General features: G+C 42.0%; 1 protein-coding gene across 4 annotated transcripts in view; it reads right to left on the bottom strand.

The window, feature by feature from the left end:
• RALGAPB (Ral GTPase activating protein non-catalytic subunit beta) overlaps positions 1-21,391 on the bottom strand; it is a 55,816-nt gene extending 34,425 nt beyond the window's left edge. Inside the window, exons 1-7 of one of the 4 annotated variants that reach the window (XM_079978845.1) lie at positions 21,155-21,391; positions 9,584-9,799; positions 8,339-8,541; positions 6,723-6,886; positions 5,180-5,366; positions 3,487-3,618; positions 2,169-2,347 (exon numbers count right to left, since the gene is read on the bottom strand). In XM_079978845.1, the coding sequence (XP_079834971.1) occupies positions 2,169-2,347; positions 3,487-3,618; positions 5,180-5,366; positions 6,723-6,886; positions 8,339-8,541; positions 9,584-9,769 (1,051 nt within the window). In that variant the 5' untranslated portion in view covers positions 9,770-9,799; positions 21,155-21,391. The remainder of the gene's footprint in view (positions 1-2,168; positions 2,348-3,486; positions 3,619-5,179; positions 5,367-6,722; positions 6,887-8,338; positions 8,542-9,583; positions 9,800-21,154) is intronic. The other 3 variants (XM_079978844.1, XM_079978847.1, XM_079978846.1) reach the window with 3 other exon arrangements.
• Between the last annotated feature and the right edge of the window lie 774 nt (positions 21,392-22,165).

Below are 22,165 nucleotides of genomic sequence, written 5' to 3' on the forward strand. Positions count from 1 at the left end.
TGAAAAGGAACTGTGCTACATTTCATAAACAAAGAAGCAGTATTCTGTTATGAAGAACAATTCATCCAAGAATTCAGACTTTGTTATTAAAAATTTAAAAAAATTAAATGGTCATGTTAATATGAATTATATGGTTTCCTCATAATTAAGAAGAAGCGCTCTCTCTCTCATACTGCAACAGGCTTTAAACAACATTCTTCAAAGTAGAAGGACCAAACTGTTCAGTTTCTGTAAAGAGTCCACCTTCTCCGGCAGCTGGAAGAGGAGGACAGGACAGAGTACAAAGAAAGAGCTGGGAGGGGGGGCTTTTCCTACCTTTGGACCCTCTGGAAAACTCAACAAGGCCTGCTATACCTGGAACTGGGTGTGGAGCATGCAGCGGATGGGACACAGCTGTGGGCATCCTGAGGAAGTTCCATCCACCTTGGGCCTGCCCATAAACAGCAAGTCTAAAATAAGAAACTAGGGCGATGTTCACTGAAGAGTTCCAAGAACTCTTCTCATTGAGAGACTTTTGTGGGTAAGCTGAGAGTTTGTTTGGGCCCTTAGGTGAGAACCTGGAGGCTGAGAGGGAGGGTGTGTTAGTGTTAGGAAGGAAAGGAACATATATATATATATATATATATATATATATATATGTCACTTTATATTAATGTAATGTTTTTATATTTAACTGTGTATTTTTGTAGTATTTTAAGTTGTCAGTCGTTGCTTCAGTTTTTTGTACACCACTTATAGATATATTTTTAATATATTTAGCTGTATAAAAATTAAATAATCAATTCTCCATAATCCAATATCCATCAGCCCAGCTTCAAGACAGAGATCATTTCATCACAGCTGTGTCATAAATCTGCATATAGACAAATCTCAGTAGAAAGGTTGGGTGGTATCCAATGCACACATTCCATTAGCGCAAGGATTTACTCAACAGACTTCCCCTACCCGCTGCCCCCAGGTTGTCTCCAAATCTGCACAAAATGCTTGCATTAACAGAGTGACTTATTTAGCACTACATTGGATTCAACCCCTTAATTGCAAGACCTCACATATTTAATCATGGACAAGGTATTAAAGTTATGTTTTTAAAATAGCACGTCTGCTTGTTACAGTGAGAGAGACTTATACCATATTGCAAGAGATACTAACAATTTGGGTGGTGGTTATTTTTTAAATGACCAACCTACTGTTCATATTTAAAATGTGTAACCCATAATGCTGCAACCAAGCAGATTTTTTGTTGCAAGAGTATCTGTATGCCAACCATTTTTTAAAATAGAACTAGAAACTTTTGAAGCATTGTCTTTAAGAAGAACCACATCAATTTAATAGAAAATTTCTATCATGACAGAATACTGCAGCTTTCCAGGATTTGATGCAAACCCCAACCACTGTTAAAATCATCACCCCTGCCCCAGATTCTTGTCACCCAGGAGAGTCCAACAAGTTTTAATACCATATCTGGGTAATCTTTCACACCCACTGGTTGTAAAGACAGCAACTCCTGGAGAAAAAAGAAATTATATTGCTACTATATTATGTACTGCAATGGAAACATTTCCATAAAGCAGTTTTTCAGGAAAATGAATATTTAGTAAAAGCATTTATGGTTTCACAAGAAGAGGCAGTTTTAATTAACACCAAACACAACGGCTGAGAAACTCCTGAGAATGAAATTCTATTGGAGATAACAAGTTGAAATCATGACAAGTTTTAAGGCATCTAGCTGAACATATTATCAATTACTTTTCAGAACCTCTAAGCAAGATATGGGAGCCCTATTTAGGAATTAGTTTTGCTGGGGACCATTCCAAAAAGGGAATAGGGGAGGTTGCAGATCAAACCCCAATATCTTGTTGGAAGGGCCTCATTGCCCCCAAAGCTGTTCATCCAAACCTATTTTGAGATTGTGGGGTTGGATAGGTGAGAGGGGCAGATGGTACCAGAACTGGGAGCTCAATTTGATCCAGAAGTCACTGGTTCCCAACTGATGAAAATAGAATACAGTTGCTGCACAGATGACAAGGAGAAAATGATGATTAACACAAAACAGCCCCGCAGACAAACATCTGAAATATTAGATGTACCAATACAAAGTATTAACATCTATTTGAGTTGCTTACAAAAAGGCAAGTAACATCCTATATATTAAGAGTAGAAAATGTTACCTAAAAATGCATCCACTAAGCAACTGATCCCACGCATAGCACGAAAGAATATTTGAGGCAGATGTTTAAGGCAGGGATACTGATTCAATTCCTGAGCCATTCCACTCACATTCAGGAACTGTTCCTGAAATTTGGGGGTTGAGCTTATAATTGCTGGATTACTCAAATCCACAGGATTACTGCAAGGGAGAGAAAAGACTCTGTTTAATCATAATACATTTAACAGATGTAAAAAGTAAAACACACTAAATATTGAAATTATAAAATGTTCATTTTTTAAAAAAAGCTCTCCTACGAGTTAGAGATGTCGAAAAACAAGTAGCCTTTATAAGATTAAACCTACCAATTAAAAGATAGACAAATCACTGTACTATGTTTGCCACTTTTGAATATTTCACAAGTATCCACTTCCTATTATTCTTTAGCTACCTTCTCTCACACTACTTTTCAAAGTTGCTTTAAATTTTATGGAAGTTTTAAAGAAGTTGACAGCATCTGTTTATAATGACAGTGATCAACTACACCCAGCAAACAAAAATGCTGAAGTCTTCTGCAAATTTAAAGTACTATTAGCAGCAGTTACCCTGGGGCACATGATCTTTGCCTCCAGCTGAGGAGCATGAAATGAGACAGTATTGCAAGACCCCATGCAACTGGAGAGACAAGGAAGCACTAAGGTACATAAAAATAGGCTACTCAGTGTGTGTAGCTGCTAAATATCTGAAGGGAACAAAAATGAAGGGCATACAGAATTGCAAACAAAAAGCATCTGAAGCCATGAATGAAATGCTGAAGGGCAAAACTATACATGGTGTTCAGGAGAATAGATGAAGACAAACAAGTATCAGGTACTAAATTCCAGAATGACTATACAGTGGTACCTCTGGTTGCGAACGGGATCCATTCCAGAGCTCCGGTCGCATCCCGAGGAATTCACAACCGGAGGTGCTGCTTCTACACATGGTGTGGTTTAGCGCTTTTGCACATGGGCATGGGATGAAACCCAGAAAAATACTTCTGGGTTTGCAGCGTATGTATCCCAAAGGATATGTAACCGGAGGTGAACGCAAGTAGAGGTACTACTGTATCTCTATCACAGGCAAGCTAGGCAGACAGATCTAGGAACTGAACCTACTATGAGTTGGATCTTGTCACAGGCACCTGTGAGGCATCTGCCACAATATTATACACCCCTTCCACAACTAGGGCATCTGATTCCAATAAACCAGACCCCCAAGAGGACTCATTCACATATATAACGTATCAAATTTTGATAAATACGCTACTAACATTGCATGCTTTTTGTTATATACAGTACCTCAGCATATGTAAAAAGCGAAACCAAGTCTGGGCAACACACTCATTATCCATTTCAGGAGGAATCAGACTGGCATCTTCATCAGGGATTTTAAAAGGTGGGAACGATGGCCCATATGTAAAACGTAGCAATCTGGAGGAAAAGTCAGACTATCGGTGAGTTTGTAGTTCTGCATGATTTCACTCTGCCTATTTATAAACGATGCATCCATATTTCATTGGAGATATCTGCTTCCCTCTCACTATGGTGAAGCATGGGGCTTCCTCCAGGTTGGAATCCACCTCACTGGTGGAGGCCAGTGAAGAGAAGCCCATGTGTCATTCTAAACCATTCACCAACCATCAACTTGAGATATTACAATTGTGCTCTTTCTATCATTTTTGACATGTGGTTTGCCCAGAAAGTATGCCATTTTCAACCTAATAAAGAGTTGAATTAATGCTGCAGTTCCTGCATCCAAAAAAAGCTAACTCCAGATACAAATAGGGACAACAGAGAAACCAAAATATGTGCAAAGAAGTGTTTTGTGAAAGGGAGACACAGAGCTTGCCATTTACTACAAACAAAAGTGACAAGAAAAAGCTATACCAGAAACAAATACTGTCTGGTTATGTCAGTTGTCAAAGAGTTCACACTTTGGATCAGGATGTTAAACAGAAACAAAGGAGAACAAAAATGTTGAGAGTGTTCTCTCAGCCCCTGCCTTTCATAAAATAAGATCAGATAGATTAGGTCTATTTCAGGTCTTCATTAAAAATAAAAACACACACTGTAAACAGTCCCTTCTCTCCACCTCAGTTTATTGACCAACAATGATATGCATTCCAGACTGGACAGGACACTGGTGCCAAGTTCTCACTGAGGTGGTAATCCCGAGTCAGAATGCTGGCTTCTCCCTGACATGTCAATTTACTATGTGCTGGCATTCTTTTTAAATATATGGTGGAGCATTCCATCACAGGAGCTCTGACCTATATTGTGAAATACAGTCGTACCTCTGCGAACGTTGTCCATTTCGGCGGACGTTCGTGGCAAACCCAGAAGTACCATAATGGGTTACTTCTGAGTTTGCTGCTTCGTGCATGCGCAGAAGCGCAAAACCGTTCCACGCGCAGAGAGATGCTCTGTTGAGCGTCTTTTTAGTCGAACGTCTGGGGCTCTGGAATGGATCCCGGACACTCGGCGAGGTACCACTGTATTACTTCCCAGGCACAGGTTTTTGCCTCCTCGGTAAGAACTAGGTCCAAGAACCAAGTTTAAAACTTATTTTTAATACATGGGGCACAGTCAAGTGTGGTACCTGAGAGTGAAAAGCAGTCCCCCTTTTCTGTAGCAAAATGATGGATTTTTGAGGGTGAAGGGAGAGATTCTACTAAAACATACTACAGTGGTACCTCGGGTTAAGTACTTAATTCGTTCCGGAGGTCCGTACTTAACCTCAAACTGTTCTTAACCTGAAGCACCGCTTTAGCTAATGGGGCCTCCTGCTGCCGCCGCGCAGCCAGTGCATGATTTTTGTTCTCATCCTGAAGCAAAGTTCTTAACCTGAAGCACTATTTCTGGGTTAGTAGAGTCTGTAACCTGAAGCGTATGTAACCTGAGGTACCACTGTACATAAAAATGGAAATAACTACATTAGTGTACAGTGGCAGGCTGACGTATGAAAAAAAAAAAGCAATAGGTTTTCAGCTACCTGGCTGTAAGGGCGCAGATTACTTTGCTCCATTGCTCCACCACTGCCGAATGATGCCTCCAGTTTGCTACCATCTCTTTGGCAGTTTTCCAATAAGGTGGTGTGGGGAAGCACCGGGAACAGGCTAGTAACCAGACTTCAAACAGCACACCAATCAGCTTCTCTGCCAAATTCTCAGCAATACCGCCTACAAAAGAAATAAAACAGAGAAAAAGGCTTAAAAAAAATTACCTGTGGGGTTTCTTTTTATCATCACTGAAGAAAAAATTTCCAAATATTCCTTGGAGAAAAACAGCAATCGGATATTGGGGATCTTATCAAAATAAACTGATGTGCAAAGTGTGAAATTATTTGAATGGAAAAGTAAAGTTAAAATTGTCTTGGGTTTGTAGACTTTCCGTGATTAAAAAGAATAATTACCTCAAATCCTATTCCTATTTTTAAATATTAATCTAAAATAAGTAATTCACATATTATTAGATGGCAAATGTTAACACAGCTAAAGATCTATCATAGAGAACATCAAGAGCACTCTAGAATGTTCATGCACTTAAAAATGTAAGAATTTCAAATTTAAGAATTGGAAGACAAGAAAGAACACTCTAACCAGATGAAACATAGGAATGGATGTGGAGGGAAATATCCTATCTTAATTTATGCATGAATTCCAAAACAATGCAGCATTGGTATGCAGTATATGGCAGCCTTAATGTATGCCTAAAGATTGCAAACTTATTAGAAAACAGTAAGAAGTGGATGCATCCACAGCCAGGGCAGTTTCTCAGCTTCTCAGTGCTAGGGCTCTTGCTGGACAAGACAGAAGTTGCAGCCACCAGCCTCCTGCCTGTCAAGCCCTGTGCCCCTTCTCTCCCAGCAAGCCCTTTCTGCCTTTTCTCAAGGGAAAGCAGGCAGAGAGGCAGTATGCCAGGTTTGTGCACTGTTTGAAGGCATCTTGAGTAGCTTTTAGGCTACATTCAACTTAGCAGAAAGAGGGATTTTTTGCTCGTTAGACTCTGAATGGCCAAGGCTCTCCAGGTGCCTTGGCTATGAAGCTAGCAAATAACCTTCATCTTTCCTCCCATTTTTGGAGTTGGGGAAGAGCACTGCACAGCTGATGGCACAAGCTCTGCCTGCTACTTCAACTTCACCATTACAAGAAAAGATGGCTGCTTGTCAGAGGGCAGCTCCACTCCCTATGACAGTGTTGAAGCCTAGAAATCACTGCCTAGCCCTAGAGCATCTCTGAATGAATAAACAAGAGGTAGTAAAAAGGCCTTAGCAACAACATGTCAGTAAAAGCGGCATCTGCTTCCAATGGTAATAGAAATGGAAGTATCATTCAATTCCTGTAGCAATTCCAGATTAAGAATTTAAACAGAATCAGAATTGGAGAATAATTATTTCAACACCATTCATTTCATGACAATAGTCCCTCTAAATTTTGAATGGTAGGAAAGAAAAAAAGATAAGGTTCTTTAATTGTCACACTCAGGCCAAAGCCACACACTATAAACAGTTATGGGGAAAAGGTAAAGACCCAAACCTTGCACTGTTGGAGCTGCCAGTAGAATATCATTAATCTGTAGTAGAAACAATAATAAAACCTCCCATGTTTCTCTAGACATAGTGCTTGACTCACGAGCCAATTTCTGGACAGCTTTCAAAACTTGAAGACATAGTTTAATCTGACTGGTACCCTGATCCTGCCTGTAGAAGAAGAAAAACATTACTTACGCCTGCATAAACAGAGTACTTTCCCCCCACCAAAGATAAATTAGACAAGAGATTGGAGGCATTCTTACAACAGATGTTTTGCACCTCTAATTGTTTTTAAATGAAGCTGGAGCTAAACTATCTTCACGCAATCTTAGAAAAGCCACTCATCTTCGAAAGATTTGCAAAACATCTAAATTCACAATAGACTAGGATAGTTTGTAATCCACCAGGTTGAACACAAACTACCAATTTCATATAGTAGGCCTAACAGGAGAACAATAAATCTCCTGTTTTCACAGGCAGGAGCTACCGAACTCCTGTGGGCCAGAATACATGAGTGCTGGTTTGCATTAGGCTTGTTCAGGCTTGAGTTGAGATAGCCCTATGGCAAATCTAGTAAATTGCATCAGATGAAGTAGAGCCCGAAGGGCAGCAAAATCTAAGTAAATGAATTGTGATGTTTGCATGCCAATATGAAAGCTGCCTGCAGCTTGTTTGCTCTTTGGTGGCCAGTGGCCACCAGACTTCACTGGAGCCAAGAGGCAATGGATTGCCCCGACATTCACTCCTTCCCTACAGGGAAAACTGAATGGCAAACAGACTCTTGTTCTGCTTCTTGTTCAAGCCACTAGGCAGCCCTAGGTATTCCAATTGCCATGCAGTCTGTACAGAAGACACTGAAAATGCAGGGTCTGTACTTCTGCATACCACAAGTACATCTGTGCATTCATACTGTTCACATGACAATGGTATTCAAATTGCCTAATGCTCAGGACAGAGATTAATCCACATACTTAAAGCAGAAAGGCTATAAAAACCCACTTTCCTCCACACTTATAATGTACCCAAAGCAAGAATTAATGTAGATGACCATTATATTTGAAAGTAACAAAATATTGTTGTTGATAAACTATTTTTCAGGGACTGTTCCCAATACTTCAAAATGTGTAGGGTATAGTTTAGAATAAATATTTTACATTCTCAGACAGCTTTCTTTTCTCTGTTCCTGCTGCAGTAGAGACATACATTTTGTTTTTTTTGTTGCTCACGTTAACAAAAACAAAAAGGAAAGACAAATAAGCTTCAACTTCAATTAGCACAAAATCCAGCAACAGAGATATGCGCATATAAAATTTGGATAATTTCAAAATGAACTTTTTATTCCAGTTTTGACATCTTCACCAGAGAGAGCATGCACCCTCTCAAATCCTTTTCCCCCCTCTTTTTTTTGCAACTGCGAATTATGGACATATGCTTTCTTAAATACACAAGTGTTAAAATCCAACCTCCAAAACAGTAGATTATGGGGCTCTTTTACCCTCCATGTTAATACAACAACAGTTCTTTTAACTACACTTCTAAACAAATGTCTGCTGGTTACAATTAAACTTGGCTTGTAATCATGTTGCCTACATGAAATAATTCACTCTCCACTGCTCTCACCTTGGTACAAATAGATTTTGTAGATGTTTGAGAATGCTCTGAATATAAAGGTTTGGTTCTTTAATAACAGGTAGAGGAATTGAGTCCTTAGGAAAGACCAGAGCCATAATCCAGTCTGTGTACACATCAACACAGTGCTTTACAGTATCACCATCTAAAGGGAGGGTCAGTCCATAACAAACTACCTCCATGGTCCATTTTACCTAAGAGAAGAAGAAGTGGAAAGTTACATGACCATATTTTAACGTGTCCCCATTTGGTAGATTCTTCCAAATGAAAACCAGCACCACAGCATAGCACTGTTAACACTGGAAATACAAAGGATACACAGTAAGAGATAACAGAATATTCATCCTCTAACAACTGTATTATTTTAAACCTGGAAATGCTATAGCATGTAGGCCTGGATTCTAAGATCCACCTGACTTTGGATCTAATACATGTCTACTCAGGAGTAAATCCCACTCAGCTGAAGGGGGCTCACAGTTAAGTGGGTACAGGATTGTAGCCTAAATGCAAGTTTCCTGTACCCTCTCGCCCCACATACACTTGAAGACCTCAAAGAGCCTCTCGAGAAGGTAGAACTCTCCCAAATAACATGAGATGGGAGTCTGCTGGGAGAATCACCCAATATCAGGTAGATTCCATTAACTTCCTTCAGTTAAGTTACCTTGACATTCAAGCCAGGTTGCTCATGCCAAGATCACACTTTGTGTTGTGTGAGAGATAAAGTGCTTGTACATAGGGTTGCTGGGCCAATCTACTTATCAGATATACTTTTATGCCACTTTTTATGGTTAAACCCTCACAGGACGACTTCCAACATATCAAATATAATGAGCACTATATCTAACTAAATTTCTGCCATGCAGCACAGCTTGCAAACCTGTGGTCCTTCAGATGGTGTTGGACTCCCTTCAGTACCAGCCAGTATGGCCAATGGTCAAGGATACAAAAAGTAGTCCAGCAACCTCTTGAAAGCCACAGGTTCCCCATCCCTACCATAAAAGAACAGCGCAATAGACAATAAAATACCAACAAACACAGCCGTATAAGCAACACAGTCTTACAAAAGAAAGAAAAAAGCTTTAAAATAATTTCAGCACCAAATCAAACCAGAACATCATAGAAACTATAAATGAGAAGGTTGTTCTAAACAAATGGGTCTTTATAGCCCTCTTAAATGCCTGTAATGATGAGACTATATGTACTTCAACTGGGGAACTACAGGTTTTGTATACTCACTTCTTTGTCTGTTTTCAGTAAACTCTCACTGCCAGCTGCTGATGGAGCATTTAAGACTTGGCCAAGGGGACGCACAACAGCATTTGCCACTTCTCTCCCCACATTGTCAGGATAGCTGTGAAGTACACTGGTGTGACCCTTATCATTTTGAAGTACAAGATGTAGGGACCTCCACTCTGAGTACATAATGCCTCTATACTGCAGAGTAGACTGTACCTGGAAGGGGGGAAAGGAGAAAACAGATTTAAAATTAATTTTAATTGATATTACTTTGGTTGCAAAGGACACTGTTTCCACAAAATATAGCCATGCATATTGCAAACACTTGGCACTAAGAAGTGCAACCCTTAGCCCAATGTGAACGTATAGTTTTTCATGTGCAGATGCGTATCCTGCAGTACAGAAGTTGCTGTTATTTTGCCACCCCTTGAACTTTTATCAGTTGACATAACTCTTCCACTCACCATGGTTTATTATTTAGTTTGCTTTAGCTGGAAAGCAGAACCAGCAAGCCTCTCTGACACTTAAGAATGTGCTTTTAATAGTTACTTTCCATTTTTATCCAGATTGTAACTTTGGTTCCTATTATGGCCACTGGAAACAGTTCATGCAACAGACAACACTGGAGTGCAATAATATTATTGTAGTGTCAGAGTACACTGGCACTTCTTTCTCAACTATCACTCAGACCAACAAAGAGCCACCTCTCATGAACTGACTAATACCCAGAAGCTGCTTGAAACCTCTTCCGTGCAGAAAAGCCATGCACTTCCACAAGCTTGCCATGGTGATTGGGCCTCATCACACATTTTAGCTTCACATTACTGAAAAATATTCAGAAGAGGGAGCACAGAAAAAGGAAGAAGTTGAACCTCAAAGAGACAGCAGTGCACCATGTATCCCACGGAGGCAACTCCAAGCACCCCACACGAAATAAGTGCATGCTAAGGAGCAGGCTAGGGTTAGGAGATAGACTTCATTCTGTATGTTAAGTCAGTATTGCACTTGGGGAGGCAGTTGCACATAACCTGCCACATTTACCTTGGTTCTTCTCCCCCTTACTGCTGCCCTGGGTTTCCGCCTTCTAGCCACAAAGGCCTATACAAGTTAAACCCTTCTCAAAGGCTAGAAGGTGCACCCAGTTTAGTTGCCCACAGTGAAGGACTATATGGGAAGATGCAGTTGCTGCCATATTGAGACATGACTGAAGGCTCTTTTGTGCTGTTTTCAGTCTACATATGTTATTTGAATATTTCAGTTGAGGGGGGTTGTGGTTATTTTTGCTTTTGATGTGGTTTACTATATACCGTTAGCCACTTTAAGCCATCTCCACTGGACTGGGAAAATGAAATAGAAATTTTAGTATAATGTAGATATAGAAGTGCATTGTAAACCGCCCTGGAATATTTATGAGGTGTGGTATATAAATGCCATAAATAAATAAAGAGCTGCTTTGTTTTGGCTTTAAGCCTTAGAAGAAACACTAGTTAATAGTTCAGGAAAGCTATTAAAATGGGATAATATGGCAGTGAATTTGCTGTATACAGACAATGCTGGAATAAAGGCACATTGTTTCTAATAGAGTGCTGCATATAAAAGCTATAATGCATGTGGAGCATGGCCTACACCAGGCTCCTACAGCCCGCCAGGCTCCTAAATCTGGCCCGCCTGGCCATTGCAGAATCCACCGCGAAGCTGTTGAGGAGACTCAATGCGCTTTGGAGAGCTTGCACCATGATGCCTTTAAGCAGAGCAGGTGGGAGGGAAAGAGGCGGGTCAGGATTTCCCCCTCCTGGCCCTGCCTTCTGGCCTGTCTCTCCCCATGCATGTCCACCTCCCTCGATCCCAGCCACCATGCTGCTCGCTTGCGCCCTGCGCTCCACCACACTCTCCGCTGTGGCATGCCACCCGATCCAGCCCCGGCCTCTGTTGTCCTTGCAGTCCAGCTCGGAGGTCCCAGCCTCCTCCTCCTCCAGCCAGGCTCGCCCTCTGTCTCCTGCGCCTGCAGTGGCCTCCACACTGATGGTGAGCTACGCACGGAGGGCAGGGAAAGGGGAAAGAAGGTTGCTCGCAAGGACCGCAGGGCTCCTGCGCTTACTCAAGAGGAAGCCCGCCTTGGGGCCGCTGGGGATTGCATCCGAGGAAAAAGACAGCCACCATCATCCTAGCGAGTTTTTGTTCTGGGAAAAGTGCTCGGGGGCTGGGATGCGATCCAAGGCGCGCTTGCTCGTGAGGAATCCCCCTCAGCACTGGGTAGCTCACGAGTAAACGTCTGCCTGCCATCCAAGAGGAGGCCAGGCGGAGGCAGGCTTTGAAAAAAAAATGGGTATGGGTTCATCCAAATCCCACCCCACCCCTCAGAAGCAGGATTTCCATCCCACATTTTTTCTCCCAGGAGCTCAAGGTCTGTGGTTTTCGCCCTCCGCATTTATTCCCCGCAACCCCCAATGAGACACGTTCAAATCAAGCAGCCTCACTAATTTCCATGCATCTCTCCCCTCTGAGACATTTCTTAATCTCAGGAACCATGCTCTCAAAATTGCAACCATCTTTGGCAGCACCTATGTCTGTGAACAGACTTTTCCCCAAATGAAACATGTGAAATCTCCAACCAGATCCGGACTAACTGATGAACACTTGCATCACTTGCTACAACTAGCAGTGAGAAATATGGAACCAGATATTGACCATCTCATTAGCCAAAAGCAGGCCCATACTTCCCATTGAAATACTTATAAGTTTATGATTCAAGTAGGTAGCCCTGTTGGTCTGACGCAGTTGGAAATTATTATTTTTTAAATTCATATAAGTTTATGTTGATTAAAATCATTCTTGCTTTTAAATATTGTATTGTTTTTCCTGTTTTTTGTGCACTACAAATAAGATATGTGCAGTGTGCATAGGAATTCGTTCATATTTTTTTCAAACTATAGTCCGGCCCCCAACAGTGTCTGTGGGACAGTGAACCGGCCCTCTGTTTAAAAAGTTTGAGGACCTGTGGCCTACACTATGCTAGACATGGTCTGTGCAATGATCAGCAGAACCTCATGAATGATGCATCGTATCCATGGAAAATGTAGCACAGTGACCAAATGTATTACAGTAGGTTATATACCTGGAACTTCACAAACAGCTCAACTAGTCATCTTGTGTTTCACGTGCTTACGCAAAAGGATACCTCTGTGATTCTGGTAGTTAAGTAGCGTGTACACATGCTACATTAAGAAAGCCTGTCTCAAAAAGTACTAATAAGTTGTGTCCCTTCAGTGCCAGTCACTATGTTGACATAAAACTGGTTAACTTCTAAAAATGGAAGTGGCAGAACTCAGGAATCCTTGGAACTTGCATCTTCCGATCTGGAAGCGCCAGCCCCTAATCCCAAGTGTATCTAAGCCTGCTCACTATGCTTGGCCATGTATATTAGAGAAGGAAACGTATCAGAGGTACTACTTCCCCTACAAGTCTAAAAGAAAAATCTGCAGTAGTGAAATAGATTTTCTTCTTCTCTTGAATAGATGTCTATCTTCCACTCAGCACCAAAAGGAAAGAGTTGACAGAAAGTGGCCTTTCAATCAGGACTGCCATAAAATTGGGAGATGTATATAAATAACATTTATCCAAAGGGGTGGGGGTGGGGAGCTGAACTAAAACCCTTTAGCAGTATAACCTCCTCCCACAAATATATTCTTTTACCTTTGTCACAAACAGAGAAAGTACTGTACTCAGAACAAAGCTGATACATTCAGAAGGATATCCTCCACTCCCACACACTTCCTAAGGAATCAACTTTTATTTCCTGGACAAGAAAATGGCTTACAGCCAGAAATTTCCTGTGTGGAAGAATAGGAAACAGTCACATGCTTGCCACTTCTCTGTCAGAAGGACTGTACATTAGGATGGTAGACATTCCAACTAGTTCAGGATAATGAAGTATAAAATGCCGCCTTCTGACAAGGAGAGAGCAGTCCCACATCCAGCGGATCACTAAGAAGCAGGAGTAGACTTAGAGCAAGAATATTCATTTGGTCCAGGGTGGGGGAGGAAATTAAGACATTTACTGGGGGAGGTGGGTTAAAAAAAAGTTTCTTCTGCTTTGTACTTGCTGTCCTACTTGCAACCACTTCTTTTGGTTTTCATATGCATTTCTCAGATGAGAGGAGTCAGTTGTAGACAGGAGAGCTAAGCCTGTCATCACCTTTTCTCTTTGAAGCCAGCTACTGTGATCCTTGAGTCTACAGTTGCCTCATTCTTCTCCACCCCCACTCTTATTCTTAGCACCTTCAATATCCATATTGACTCACATTCTGAATCTTGTTCAGCACTTCCTCACACAAGTTCTTTTGCTTTCACCCACTCTTCTATACACCAATTTATTTTGTGTTGGCAAAACAAGACTACAGCCTGCCTAGTCTTTTGTTTTTAATGTCTGCTAGACCCCAAGTTAGTTTACCAGTGGCACAGAATGAAATGCCACTCCACCAGCCACCACTGAGCCAAGTGCTCCATAAACTGTATAGAGTGCTCAGACATTTCCTAAGAACTCCAATCTGCTCAGACCAATGGTGGCTAGAGGAAAGGAGCTTTGTTCAGCATCATTACCAACGGTAAACTGGGCTGGGAGCTGGAGTGTAGCATCACAGTGCTGGGCAGGGCAGAGTGGTTTAAACCTCTCCGCCCAGCTGAGCACCACAATGGGAAATAAAATACTCCATGCTCCTCTGTTGATCTTCACAGATCAGCTGAGCTGCAGGAAGGCAGAGGATATGTAGTGTGATCATGCCATGTTTGGTCTAAACAGCCCTGAGTGGAGGGTGTGACAATGAGGAAATGTGACCCTTGGACCAGTCTTAGATCTTGCAATATGAAGAAATGAATTGATTGTCTTCATTCTGCTCGTTTTCCTCTCTCAAATCATTTTGTTTGCTTTAATTTCTTCCATTTAATTTTTCCTCTAGGGCTGTATCCAACACTGTGCACTAATGAAACACGTTTTCCTCTTCCTCCCCCTGTGCATCCTAAAAATATGCTCCAGAGAGTGCTCCAGCTGTCTGAAGTGGATTTGAGAGTTGGGGAGTGGGGAAAGTTCTGCTGCACAAGCAGAAGTTTGCTGCACTAGCAGAACTGCAGTATTGGACATGTCCCAAAGTTTCTGAACCATTTGAGAACTTCGTTTTCTACACTTGGATATCTGTGGGAACTCATCAGTCTTTTCTCTTGCAATCTCCTTATTCTGCAGTTGTGTATTTTGTGTTCTGAATGGTCACACATTAGACTATTTTGCTCTGGTTTCCGTCATACAACTAATATTCTGCTTTAGCAGTCTCCCTTTTTATCTTATTTTTATTCCTACATCAAAGCTGCTGAACATCTCTGCAAATCTCAGTAACTCCACTCATTATGAATTCATGCGTTCATTCTGCTCACGTGCTTTAATTCTAAGCAATATTACTCATCTCGCCTTATTTTTATCAGTAAAAGTGCTCTCTTTAACTATGCTCTTCTTCGTTGGGTTGCAATATTCTGATATAATTCTCTGTCACTCTTGCCGAATCTTCATCCTCCTTTTGCTATTCTCTATATTCTGCTTCTGACAACATTCTTCTTTAGTTAAACCCACCACTACTTCTTTACTTTATCCAGTATATCTCTTGTTCTGTCCCCGCCTCCCTGTCCTTTTCTCCATTTCTTTCTCTCTTCTGGTGTTGTTCCCTTTGCTTTTATATACGCTATGCTATTTCCCCTGATACTTTAAAAAGCCTTCTGAATCCTCCTCCTCCCTAGAACTGTTATTCTTTTTCTGTTCTCTCTTTCATTCCTACACTTCAACAACCAATGCCTCAGCTTTGTTTCTCCAATTCCCCTTTTGACACTTCCCAATCTGGTTTCTGCTCTGTGTAAACTGAAGTTTTAAAACTGCTTTTCTGTTTAAGGTATCCTCAAAATAGCATACAATAAAACAAAGTTAGCAGAATTTTCAAAAACCATGATGCTTTATTAAGAAAAGACAGACGAGATAAAATTTTGAGCAGCACAGAATGAAGCAAAATCAGCCACAGAAAAAGTCAGCCGCATCAAAACTACCAAATACAGGAGGGGCAACTAAAGGACATGTTAAAGGACAGAAAACAGTGGTGAAAAATTAATAGGGGAAGGAGGAAGTTCCAGAGTCTGGTTGCTACAACTGAGAAGGCATTGTTCCACATTCCCAACTGCACTTCCCAGCCACAATAGTGGAACACAGAACAGGACCTCCCCAGGGACCTCAATAAGTGGGTGGGATCATTAGAACATGTAGTCCTTTAAATATGCTAATTATAAATCGGCTAAGCCATAGGACAAACCTTGGTTATAGTTCATGGTTAGTCTGGAGGGAGCTTAACCTTCAGATGACAAGATAAGCCACACTATGGCTTAGCACAGCACTGCACAGCAGTGAAATGACTGGAAAGGAGCAAAGTGGCCAGAATCTGCCCTGTGGGAACCACTAGGTTTATGCTTTACCATTATTTGGCTTAACATGACATGCAATGCAAGCCCATGTGCTTCTCTTCACGGTCTTCCTTTACTGACCCAATTAAGTTTCAATTTACAAGTATTTTCCTGCTCTTACCCCTTATCTGTCTTAGTTACTTTTTCCTTTCTCCCTCCATTCATGAAATGATAATATTATTATTATTAAACCTTCACTTCCTTGTGCCATTTCCTGTGCAGATGCCATCTCTTTCACTCCCCTGGCCCTTGATGCATGGAATTCTCTCCTCTCAGCAAGCATCCTCTTGTCCTCCTTTAATATAAGCTCATCTCTTCTCTGTTGCATTTCCCCCCTGGTGTCATTCTATTTTTATACCCTTCTTACTGTTAGGCTAATTATTATACAGGTTTTACTGTAACTGTTGGCTGACAGAAAGAAAACACCAGCAGAATAGGGAGGCAGGCAAGTATCAATACTCCCCCCCCCCCCGCAGTACCACACATCCCTAAATCTGTTCTGAAGGGTTGGGGGACTCTTTAAACCCAATTTAGGGGGCATTGCAGCAAGCAGGGAGGGAATTATTTCCCTCCATGCCCAATTGGTGTACTACTTGTGTAAGCAGACAAGATCTATTGGATGCCAACAGATTTTTCTTCACTTTAAAGTTTGTACACTACACATTAATTCAACTTTAGAAATAGGCAGAAATAGAAACATAATTCATCTTTATTAGCTAAGCTGAGAAGTGACCAAGCACATGCATGTAGTCCAGTCTCTCAGTGTGCTGTAGTTTGGTCCCCATGGCACCCACTCTTGCTGTACCACATTAAGTTAACTGAACATAGTTGCCTGTTTTGGCTGAAATAGGAAATGGTCATTAGCAGATTTCAAATAAGCCTGGAACCTAAAACTGTATTTTGAAGTTAGTCTAGAATACCACCTCATTCCAAACTAGGCAACGTTTCCCATTTTATATGAAACAGGCAACTATGATCAATTGAGCACTTCCTGGCTCACTGTGGTACACCAAGAATGGGAGCCATGGGGCTAAGTATAGGGGCAAGAAGGTCTGTGAATATTGAGCCATGGTATTATCATCCAAACACAGCCACTATTAATTTGTTCCCTAACATCCAAAATCCAAACATCAGTAATTATAGCCTAATGGAGAATTTAATAATGTACTGAAATATTGTGTGTCATCTTGCTTCATTGGCAACCTCTTCAAACATGTAACATGGATGGAATAGGGAACCTATGGTCCTATAGATATTGTTTGACTCTAACCCCATCAGTCCCAGCAGCACGGCCAATGTTCAGGGATGGCAGTAGTTGTATTCAAACAACATATGAAGGTCCACACTCCACAGGTTCCCCATTGCACACTTTGGGGGAACTTCACAGAAGGCCCAAGGACAATTAGCGCTATGTACTGAAGGGCGATCAGAGAGCCAAAAGAGCTTGAGAAACAGAACGGTTGAGACCCAAAAGATAGGAAAGAAGAAAGAAGAGGATGGAGTTTAAAAAACCCCAAACACCAGCAGACCCTGTACTAACACCTAAAATTCTTAACTCCCCAGTTCTAGGAGGAGCTTTAGAGCAGGGAGCTGGTGAAGAGGGCCAGTACATTATGGAGAAGTTGATGCCATAACTTGCACACAGAGCTGTAGGAGAGGCTACTCCATTATTATTTCATTTATATTCCTCCTTATATTCCAACCTGAGAGTTCCCAGGACAGTTGATGTGAAGGGAGGCAACAACATATGTAACTTACTTGACCATGCCCAAAGCTTCTCCTAGTCCTACAGAATAGTTTTGGTTGTGTGTGTGGTTTTTTTTAAAGTAATAAAGATTTAATTAAATCTGCTGGCTTTTTCCAAACAAAGTTTGTAGAGCCTTGAGGGCAAGCCAAGTATTTTCTTTTCGGAGCTGGTTCCTTTGGGCTTTGAATGTAAGCCTTTCCTATAGAACTCACCTAAGGAACATTTTAACTACTACTATTTATTATTGTTCCAATTATATTGGAGCCAGGATAGTATTTCTAAGCTTTTAAATCTCCATATATAAGATCAAACAGAGCCACTCACTTCAATCCTAAACATATTTACCAAGCAGTCTGTCTGCTTGAAATCAACAGACTTCACACAACCCAAACATTTACATAAGTATAATATAAAAACAAAAATGTAGTAAGAGCAGAAACACAACCTTTTTTTGTGAATGCCTACCAAGATAAATGGTTTCGTACACCTTCAAGAAGGCAATGAGATTAACAATGTACCTCTTGGAAATGGGTAATACTTAAGGCCATTACAGTATGGACACTACTTCTCGTCTACCCACAAAGGGAAGAGGATCATAAGAGCATGGGATCTACAGAATGCAGACAGTATGGAGGTTCAAAACAAGAGGGGGAGTCTCTCAAGTATTTAGGTCTCAAAAAATGAAAGGCTTTAAAGGGCAAGTGCCAGAAGCTTAAGCTGGACACAGATGCAAACAACAAGCCAATGTATTTGCCACATCTGTTGAATATGCTCCCACTTCCCTGTCAGGAAATTAGTAGTGGCATTCTGCACAATAGTCTAACAGGCAGATTCACATAATTGCATTACAGTAATAAACCTTACATGTTACAAAAAGCAGATAAATAAAGCAAGATAACTGACCTCCAAATGTGCACAGCCTACACGCTAAACATAATTGACAAAAAGCATTCCCGGCTTCCAGCTTATCTGGGGTCTTAAGTTTATAATACAAGAAATGCATCCACATGTTGCATTATTTTTCTCAAATGCTGAGTTTTTCTTATATATTTGCATAACTGTTCTGTTGTTCTTGTTCATTATGTCTGCTACCATTATGCTTACAAAAGAATAGTGCTCCAGAGGATTCCTTACTTAGTGCATTGTATTGTTATGGGAGGGGAGGGAGTATGCAAAAATGCCCCTTCAGCACCACACCATAAAGGTAGACACCTTCCCCATTCTCCCTTACAAAATTTTACTATGGTATATTGTGCTCCCAAACAAAGATCTCATTTTTGCTCTTCTGCATTTTCACATAACAAGAACAATGACACATACTCTCTGGTATACTTATTTTCGATCTGCTTCATGTGGAGTTTTTTGTTCATAGATGTACAACCACACTGCTTTGCCACAGCAGAAATACCACAACTGCATGTTTTTGCAAGAGCAACAACCCCACCCCATTGCTTTGTATTTTGATATTTTGAATGTTTGTTGTAAGCTGCTTTGGGCACAGCTCACACATATATTCAGAATGGCATGTAGACCACTGAAGGGATATAGAGTGGGAAGAAACGCTATTCAGCTAATCCGCAATAATTATCTTAAGTTATTTTATGTATGGTCTTTCAAGAAGTGTTACTATTCTGAGTACTTTTTCCGATTGGGTTGCTGAGGGCTGAAAATGGCATATGTGCACATGATCTGAGCCTATAATTTGCCAGGTTCTTAGGTTAATTGCTGCATTTTTACTTTTATTTTTTAGAACTTCAAAACAAAACATAAACCAATATGTAACCACATACAAATTCATAGGTATTGTGGGCAGGATTCTACTTCTACTTTCATAAGGACTTCTACTTGCACAATGAGTTTTTCTCCTCCTGCCTATGAAATTGGCTTGGGGAGGGTCAGGAAAGCCCCCAGAACTGCATGGGGGAGAATACAATACTTGCACAGATAGAACAATCAGATGAGTGCAACACTGAATTCTTTTTTATGAATATGTCCGAGGTATTACATTACCAGGTTTTGAAAAGCAGTCCTTTTGCAAACCTGTTTTTTTAGTAAAAACAGGATCTTCATAGCAATAACTTTAAAAAACAACTAAATTGGGGAAATCAGCGAGTAGAGTAACTGGCTGTTTGCCTTCAGGCATGAGACAAAACAGCAAAATCCTGTCCGTAAGAGTATAACTTCTAGCTTCAAAGAAGCCAGGATTTCAAGTTAGGTTTTCAAACAACTAGGATGAAAGGCAGTAAATACACAGACTGAATTACAGACTACAGCTGCCCCAAATGGAATGAGACAGCCGTCCCCAGCCTTTCGCCCTCCAAATGTTTTCAGCAATAACTCCTATAATCTGTGACTGTGGCTATGCTGGCTGGACCTGATGGGCATGAGGAGCCAACCATAACAGGAGACCCACAGGTTCTGCTCCCCTGCTTTAAGGGAATAAACTCTTTCCCCAAACAGTATTAATACGTAGCATTTATACATAGCGCTTTTTTCAAAGTGCTTCTTGCACATCAGTGTTGCCGATTTTTACAACTCCTCTGTCGCAAAGCACTACAATTACCCCTCTTTTTTGCAGAAAGCTGTGGAGTGCAGAAAGGTAAAAGCAGCAACAGGCGCAAACAAATTCATGACAACACATGGCTCCATTTATACCTCAAGTCCCTCTTGATGACATGCCATCAGTATAGTTTCCATCCACCTGAGCTTGACCAACAGTGTCAGCATCTTTGCCTAATAAACATGTGTCTCTGGCTGTTTAAGTTTAAATCCTGCTACCTATTTCCGAGTTGGGAGAAGAAGTGAACCCAGAATTTGCCAGCTGGCCAACCTTGCCCAGCAGCAACAACAACAACAACTACAAACTGGAGTGCAATCGTTAACTCACTCAGGCAGCTGCTGTAGGGGCTCTTCCTCGAGAGGGTGGGAGCGGGGAAAGGGATATTGCTTCGCCTCGGCAGGGCCTTAGCTTTGCTTAAGCGCCCCATGGGGGGCTCCAGGATCCACCGGAAACAAGAGCAACTCCTCTCCCGCAGGGAGCACTTTCTACCAGGAGCGGTCCGCCGGGAAAGAGGAGCTGCTTCCCGGCCAGGGACAACCGCGCGCACCGTTGTGGGAGGCAGCCCGGAGAAGAGCCCCCCGCTCCGGCTACACCCTCCCGGGAAAGGAGGCGGCAGCATCGGGCGTCGAGGCCTCCAACCCGGGAATAATAAAGGAGCGAGGCAGCCCGGAGCGCAGAGGTCAGAGCGGGTGAGGGAGCGGGCCCAGCGAAGGGAGAGCGCGTCGTGGGCCGTGGTTCTTTTGCGGAGGGGGGGGGGTCGCCTGGCCGCGCTTACCTGCACCAAGGGGGCCGGCTAGCATGTCTGGGGCAAAGGCAAGCAGCTCCTCCTTCAAGCTCCCGGTTCCATAGTGCCCGCAGTGGGTGAGGGGCGGGGGGGTGCGGGAGAGAAATCGGACGCTGCGCTCAGGTCTCTCCGGACACTTCCGGCCGCGCCAGAAAATTCACACCCTAGAGCCCCTGTTTCCACCCTACGCGGCGCGCACGCGCCTTGAGAACCTTCCGCGCCGCGCGAAATAAGTCCTCATATTCCCCCTACGGTCGTTCTCCACCGGAAGTACGCGTGCGTGATCTTTCCCTTGAAAAGCGGTGGGAGAGTAAGGTGAAGGGAAGAATTTTCAGGCAGGCTTGGGCGGTGTGCGCATGCGCAATGCCGTTCTATGCTCATCCCTTTCGTTGACACTTTTAAAGGGGCCGGTTTCGTTTTAATTTGTCCTGCTGTTGTTAAAATTCCTAACAATGCAATCCTATGCGTACATGTCTACGCGGAGGTAAGCCACGCTGTGTTATTAGTGGTATAGGCATAAGGCCCCCAATACAGCCCACAAAAAGTTTTCAAATGTGCAGAATTCAAGCAATAACAAGCAGCTTGCAAAAATTTAAGTCAGCAAAATCTCAAGAGTTTTTGTAAAAAACACCTCAAAAGCCATACTATCCAAGCTTAACGACAAAGACCCACTGCCACCCATGCACCCCCTAGAACAGCAGGCCTTTAATTAGAGACCTTGCAGGGAGCAGCTCCTAGAAGGGTCCTAAGCAGGTGGCGATGGAGCACAAGTGCAAAGGTTTGCCCCTTGAAGGACCAGACATAGTCCCCCTCACAGGTTTTATGTTAGGAAGGCAGGAAGCCAGGATTTTTGTTAGGCTGGGGCCAGCCATCTACCTGTCATTAACCTCTGTCCAGCTCTAGATTTGGAATGAAATGTCTCAACAGCAGTTGTTTTAGATTACTTTATATTGACTCCCAGTGCTCAGGAAAATCTGTCAAAGTCTCTACAATTTCTATTTT

Source organism: Podarcis cretensis (assembly GCF_951804945.1).
Source record: "Podarcis cretensis genome assembly, chromosome: 6".
NCBI lineage: Eukaryota > Metazoa > Chordata > Lepidosauria > Squamata > Lacertidae > Podarcis > Podarcis cretensis.